The sequence below is a fragment of the Sphaeroforma arctica genome, assembly GCF_001186125.1.
Source record: "Sphaeroforma arctica JP610 unplaced genomic scaffold supercont1.806, whole genome shotgun sequence".
Classification (NCBI taxonomy): Eukaryota; class Ichthyosporea; order Ichthyophonida; genus Sphaeroforma; species Sphaeroforma arctica.
In genome coordinates this window covers 17,066-24,415 of record NW_014039752.1, presented here as the reverse complement: position 1 = coordinate 24,415, position 7,350 = coordinate 17,066, and the positions used below count along the sequence as shown (strand labels likewise).

At 43.5% G+C, this 7,350-nt stretch overlaps 1 protein-coding gene across 1 annotated transcript; it reads right to left on the bottom strand.

Moving 5' to 3' along the window:
* Positions 1-2,272: 2,272 nt before the first annotated feature.
* On the bottom strand, positions 2,273-7,197 carry SARC_08695 (hypothetical protein; the record flags this gene model as incomplete). Its single annotated transcript, XM_014297318.1, has 7 exons — positions 7,019-7,197; positions 6,140-6,245; positions 5,734-5,847; positions 4,681-4,959; positions 4,091-4,203; positions 3,552-3,660; positions 2,273-2,473 (listed from the first exon to the last, which is right to left on the bottom strand). The coding sequence occupies exons 1-7, from the start codon at positions 7,126-7,128 to the stop codon at positions 2,273-2,275; spliced, it is 1,032 nt and encodes a 343-aa protein (XP_014152793.1). The 5' UTR covers positions 7,129-7,197.
* Positions 7,198-7,350: the final 153 nt, after the last annotated feature.

The window sequence follows — 7,350 nt, the reverse complement described above, 5'->3', positions numbered from 1 at the left end:
ATATAAAACATGTGTTCAAATAATTTGGGATTCACTAAAACCCTAAAACTTAGTTAATTCCATTTTTATCAAATAAACCCTAAGAACTAAAATAAACTCTAACTAGGTATTCCTGACCACACCAATATGGACATACTTGTATATATATAGTACCGTAGACTACGAGGATATACATGTATATATATATACTAACCGTAGATTACGGCGATACTGTCAATATGGACATACCTGTATATATACAGTAGCAGTAAACTACGGCAATACTGCCAATATGGACAGATCCGCAATTCGTACCATGTGCAGAGATGGACACCGGAAGAGTGATTTGTGATTTGTGATTTCTAGACAATTCATTGCAGAAAAACGTTTTAACGAATGACTAGAGGCTAGCAATGCAATGAATGTGAGGCTTAAGCAGCCATTCAATGCAAGTTCCTTCAACACCATGCACGAGACAAGTAGGACATTGGTGGTGCTGTTCTTTCTACCAGTGATAGCAAGAGCGTGTAGATCCTTTATACAAGACACGAGGGGTGGTAGAATGATCGCCAATATGAAGTGCGTCTTTTAAAAACGAGCACGTCGGTCGGTATTTGCTAGCAGCAACACAAAACGCAAACCAACGGTTTGAATTTGTCAAGCTATTGTGTGCACGCGAACTTTACAGAGAGATACTTATGGTCTGAGCATTACATACTGCCTGAGAGACTCCAAACATATTCGTGATCATATGGACGCGGTTCTGATATTCTTTAATCAAATTGATCTACTCATATTGTCCAATTGCCATGGATGTGACTATCCAAATTGTACTACTCATGTTGTCAAATGAATACATATGAATATAGGATTCGCCACGCGGCATGCGGGAGTACTTGAGATAACCAGCGACTTAGAGAACCTTTTCTCGGTATCACGATTCCGTTAAATATCGCGCAGAGGTTGTATCGAAACGCACAAAGAATACCTCAACCACATCTCCAATGCACCCGTCTCGATATGAGAATTATATCCGCGTGTCTTATAGGTATATGCTACCTGACTATATATATATATATATATATACATAATATAAATACCTCTAAGTATGGATACGAGTAATACATCCGAATGTCTTACTTCTAGACATCACGTGCCTATGTATATGCATATATCATCAAGCTTGGATAGGGGCATTGCATCCTCGTGGCAAGCGACTCCGCCGATTCGAAGTTATTAGTCTGAGGCAGTTCCGGATCAGCGTACAGTACAGGCGCAATGAGAACATCCATAAGCAGACGTATTTCCTTTCTGACCTCTTCTTATAGTCAGACCATGGCACCCTCTCAGAAAGTGGACTGGGCCGACCAATAGGATACACTTGAGCAATGTCGATGTTTCGAACCGTAGGTACATACGTCCACACAATACATGGACATATGTGCTTCCTAATGCTCGACCTCATGACTCCGAGCCAAAGCTCCAACTAGTTCTTCCAACACCCGGTAGAGAACTTCCAATACACACCCGGTAGAGGACTTTTAAACACACGTGATATACTGAAGTACGGCACAGATCAATGCCGGGTGTCCCTACACTTCTGTACCTAGGTATTAACTCCTCCAATCTGAGCCAAAATTACAATGCAGTCCTCCAGTCCAATGGCTGGACAGGCTTTTGGATGGCTGGGCAGGCCTTTTAATCCCCCTAAACCGTAGAGACAGGTATTCACGTGTCCCTAGCATTGATCCACAATGGGAACAGGCGCACACCTATTCTGTGCTTCTCATGTGTTACTCTCTATTAACTTCCATCCTGGAGAAGCCCGATATCTTCAACCAGCAACGCAGCATGTCTCCGCATATCACTACCTAATCCATTGTCACGCCTTGCTGTACCGAACTGTGCCTCTAGCAGCTATTCTCCTTCGCCTGGGTCAACGCCCCAATGAAGTCTTCCACCACAGGCCCATTAAGCCCATCCACCCGTCCATAGGCACAATACTACCTAATCCAATACTACGCCTCTGCTGTACCGAACTGTGCCTCTAGCAGCTCAATCTCTTTCGCCCGGGTCAACGCCCCAATGAAGTCCTCCAACACAGGCCCATTAAGCCCATCACCCGTCCATAGGCACATTACTACCTAATCCAATACTACGCCTCTGCTGTACCGAACTGTGCCTCTAGCAGCTCAATCTCCTTCGCCTGGGTCAATGCCCCTATGAAGTATTCAAGCACAGGCCCACTGAGCACATCCACCCGTCCATAGGCACATTACTACCTAATCCAATACTACGCCTCTGCTGTACCGAACTGTGCCTCTAGCAGCTCAATCTCCTTCGCCTGGGTCAATGCCCCAATGAAGTCCTCCAGCACAGGCCCATTAAGCACATCCATCAGTCCATAGTGTGACATGTTGATGCGGTGGTCTGTCACACGGTCCTGTGCGTAGTTGTACGTGCGAATGCGCTCGGACCGACTGCCAGTACCAACCTGTGCAGTTGGGAGTAGGGGTTTAGGGGGTTTAGAGTTTAGGGTTTTAGGAAGAAGGGTGTGCATAAACAATAAATCTGATTAGCGTGGAAATGATGCGCATAAAAAAAGCCATGCGTGTTGCGTAGCATAGTGTGGGTGGAGTATTCGTAAGGATAGGGTTTTTAGTGTGAGAGTATTCATAAGGATAGAGTTTTTAGTGTGAGAGTATTCGTAAGGATAGAATTTTCAGTGTGAGAGTATTCGTAAGGATAGGGTTTTTAGTGTGAGAGTATTCGTAAGGATAGAGTTTTTAGTGTGAGAGTATTCGTAAGGATAGGATTATTAGTGTGAGAGTATTGTGCATGTATATAATGGTCATGCCTGTCGTGCACACGGTAAGAAGCATAGCCGTGCTACCTACACATACAAAACATACATAATACAAAAACATTATATACATATTACGAGGGTTCAAGGTTTTTCTAAAACATAGTACGGACGGTCAAAGCGTTTTGTGGGTGCCAAGTCGCGCCTAAGTGTAGTTTTTAGGTTCAGGGTTTAGGGATTTCCAACCTATCATACGGTGTATGCCCAGAGTGTAGTTTTTAGGTTTAAAGTTTAGGGGTTTCCACCCTAACATACGGTGTATGGCCCAGTCGCGTCTTCTTGTACTGTTAGTGCTATGTGAAGACTACATGGGTTGTACCTGGTACACTACGAGTGATTCTGTCATACGTTGTATGCAATAGGGTCCATGGGGAAATGCGAATAGTTTAAGTAGGAATACGCAGGATATACACAGGAGCGTTACGGGTTAGCATGCGTACAACAACAACTTCAGACAGCTTACCCACCCAATCGCACTCTTTCACAGGTGTGCACACTTGTATACTATCCTTTGGTGCAACCGCCTCTCGTATACTCAACTGACACACATATTGTACGCCTATAGTTGACATAATAAGATTCATGAGAAAATGACGATGGTCCAAGTAGGAATATATAGGACATACAGGAGCTTTAGGGGTTAGATGGCGTACAACAACATACTTCCGCATTATACTAAACCCTAAAGCCTTGAAACCCAAAGCCCTACCTGCTCCTTTCGGGCGGTAGCCCTCGCAGTGGCTAGACGCTCTCGCTCTGCGTCGAAAATGCGCGTCTTCAGCACCAGCATGGCCTTAGCTTTGTTCTTATGTTGCGATCTGATTGGATGAATAGGTATTAGCGCATATATATATATGTATATATAAAGCGTTCACGGAACTCTATAATGCGAGAATGAGCTTCTGATCGGGCTTTACAGTGTATCCAGGTGACCACAAAAAAAAACTTCAGAGATACTTGTGCAAAACACACACATTTTATAAATATACACGACACACATACATATTTCTACATATATACACAGCACTCGCACACCCACACCTACACCTACACCCACACACCGACAGCGACACACACACACACATGAATTTATAAATATACACGACACACATACATATTTTTACATATATACACAGCACTCGCACACCCACACCTACACCCACACACCGACAGCGACACACACACACACATATATCTATATAGGTATAATATATATATATATATATACATGGAGTGTAAGTTACACACCTCTCGTCCTGGATGCATACGATGACTCCCGTAGGGATGTGGGTCAGTCGCACAGCACTGTCGGTGGTGTTCACATGCTGTCCACCCGCACCACCCGAGCGGTAGGTATCTACCTACAGAACACACAGACAAACAAAAAAATGCGCGAGTAGGAATTCAGGAGAGGACCATGTCGATCATATGTTGGCAACAATCGAGAGTTAAATAGAAAGTGAAAACACTCAGCCGAAAGCACAGGGCAAAACATTTCGTATATCATCGGCAAGAGAAAGAAGCGTGGATATGGTATAAGAAGCCTGGGTGAAAAAATCGGAGTCAGTTAGTAAGTGAGTGGGAGAGTGTGAGTATATGTTGGCAGCAATCGAGAGTTAAAAAGAAAGCGAAAACACTCAGCCGAAAGCACGGGGCAAAACATTACGTAAATCATCGGCAAGAGAAAGAAGCGTAGATGTGGTATAAGAAACCTGGGTGAAACACTTGGAGTCAGTGAGTGAGTGAGTGAGTGAGTGTGAGTATGTGAGTGTGCGATAGAGTATATATACGCAACACAAGCCGAAACACTATGGTCCAGAAGCTAAGACCAGCAGTACCTTTATATCGCTGTCTTTCACATCCACATCCACATCCGAGGCTTCTGGTAAGATCGCTACTGTGGCTGTGGAGGTGTGCACCCTGCCCTGTGTCTCGGTTGCGGGGACTCTTTGCACCCGATGAGTCCCAATTTCGTGTTTTAGGACACCAAACACATTGACACCGCTCACACCTGCTACTATTTCACTCATGCCACCTGCGGTTGTGGGACTGGTTGAGTAGATTTCTGTCCTCCACCCCTGGCGTTTGGCTAGGGCTTGATACATGCTAAATAGATCCTGTGGTGTACGTAACAGGGGAATGCTTGAATAGTTATATATATATATATAAATCGCACTACTGGGGAATACCTGAAACACCCTCGCAACAGTACGCATCAGAAGGAGGTACGCATCAGAAGGAGGAGAGTGCCACAACTCAGACAACAACAAACACTCCCAACCACTGATCAACTGATAGACAGTCAGCGCTAATGAACTCATCGCATGAGATGTAAGAGACTATTGCCTGTACGCATAGCACAGACTCGTAAACACAGCAGGAGGACACTGGCGGATGAACGTAGCATAATAGTACCAACAATAGTACACATATACCAACATCAGCACACAAATACAAACATGAGTACACGTCTACCAACATCAGCACACAAATACAAACATGAGTACACGACTACCAACATCAGCACACAAATACAAACATGAGTACACGTCTACCAACATCAGCACACAAATACAAACATGAGTACACGACTATCAACATCAGCACACAAATACAAACATGAGTACACGACTACCAACATCAGCACACAAATACAAACATGAGTGCACGACTACCAACATCGGCACACAGATACAAACATGAGTACACGACTATCAACATCAGCACACAAATACAAACATGAGTACACGACTACCAACATCAGCACACAAATACAAACATGAGTGCACGACTATCAACATCAGCACACAAATACAAACATGAGTACACGACTACCAACATCAGCACACAAATACAAACATGAGTACACGACTACCAACATGAGTATATACCTGGACGAAGAGACTGGCCTCACCACCTCCTGCGCCTGCCCTGATCTCTAACATGGCGTTGTGACTGTCGGCCGAATCTTTGGGAACGATACTTCTCAGCAATTCTGCTTCCACCTGTGGGTGGGAGAGACATCATACAGTCATGTGGTTTGAGGGATCGAAACGGAAATACTCAAGTGTATACTCATAGTATATATATATATATATATACAGACAAAGATACAGACACAGACACAGACACAGATATATATATATATATATATATATATATTTATATATATATATATATATATATATGAATATGTTTACATACGCATACGCACGTACTGCAAGCAATATAACAGACGTTTACGTATAAATCACACTCACACAACTGTTTATACCGCACACACGCATAGGCAAGTACCGCTCGCAGTTCAGTGGTTTTCTCCTCCACTTCCATCTCAGCCATAGCCTTGAGCTCAGCGTCAGTGTCATCTGAGTCGACCATGGAGGATAACTCCTGCACATCTCTGTAGGTGAGAGGGTGTATATGAATGTCAGTGGCCTATGTAGGTAAGAACGTATGACACAGACACACAGACATACACATGTATATATGTAACAAACACAAACACACACACACACACACATATATATATATATATATATATACATCATGCATATATAAATATTCTATAGATGTAAGTACCCACTACAATTAATTACCGTGCTGGCATAAACGCATTAAACTTCCAAATAGCTTTCACACAAATAGTAAGACACGTCTTCTCAGCCAACAATGGCTAAGTCAACATAACCATCGGTATATTCAATACTGATGTACCAGGAAGGCTTGCGAACCAACACAGAGTATATATATATATATACTATGAGCAATCCAACCGCATTCAGTACCATAGCAGGCTGAGGTAGAAACCATTACTCCCGTGTAGGTACTTGAGAGTTTAATACATCCGCCTACTGTAGCAAAGTCCGTCGCAAATTGTTCTGCTGGACCACATGTGTACCCAAAGGGCTTACAACCCATTACACCGAGTATAAAAAAAAATAGTATTCAGGACTACAGCACACTGAGGCAGAGATCATCACGCCCGTGTAGGTACTCGAGAGTTTAATACATTCACTTGCTATAGCAAAGTCCGTCGCAAATTGTTCTGCTAGACCACATGTGTACCCAAAGGGCTTACAACCCAATACACAAATCGTATTCAGTACTACAGCACACTGAGGCAGAGATCATCACGCCCGTGTAGGTACTCGAGAGTTTAATACATTCACTTACTGCAGCAAAACTCGTCGCAAATTGTTCTGCTCCACCGCACGTGACGCATCGCCCAGTTCGCGACTGATCTTAGCGATGTCTTCAGACGAACAGTCCTCTGTGTTCATCATCTTCGCCTGTAGGCCGTCGTATGAGTCTACAATTGTCTGCACACACGCCTCTACCTCAGCGTTCCAGCTGTGTGAAGGATGGTAGAGGTATTGTCAGAAAGAAAGGATACCTATGTGGGTGTGTGGATGTAAGTATGTGTGGATATGAATGTGTGTATGTGTTAGTTATAGAAAGTATAGTAATAGTAGGGTCATCATTAGCAATCAAGGATACATCTTGCA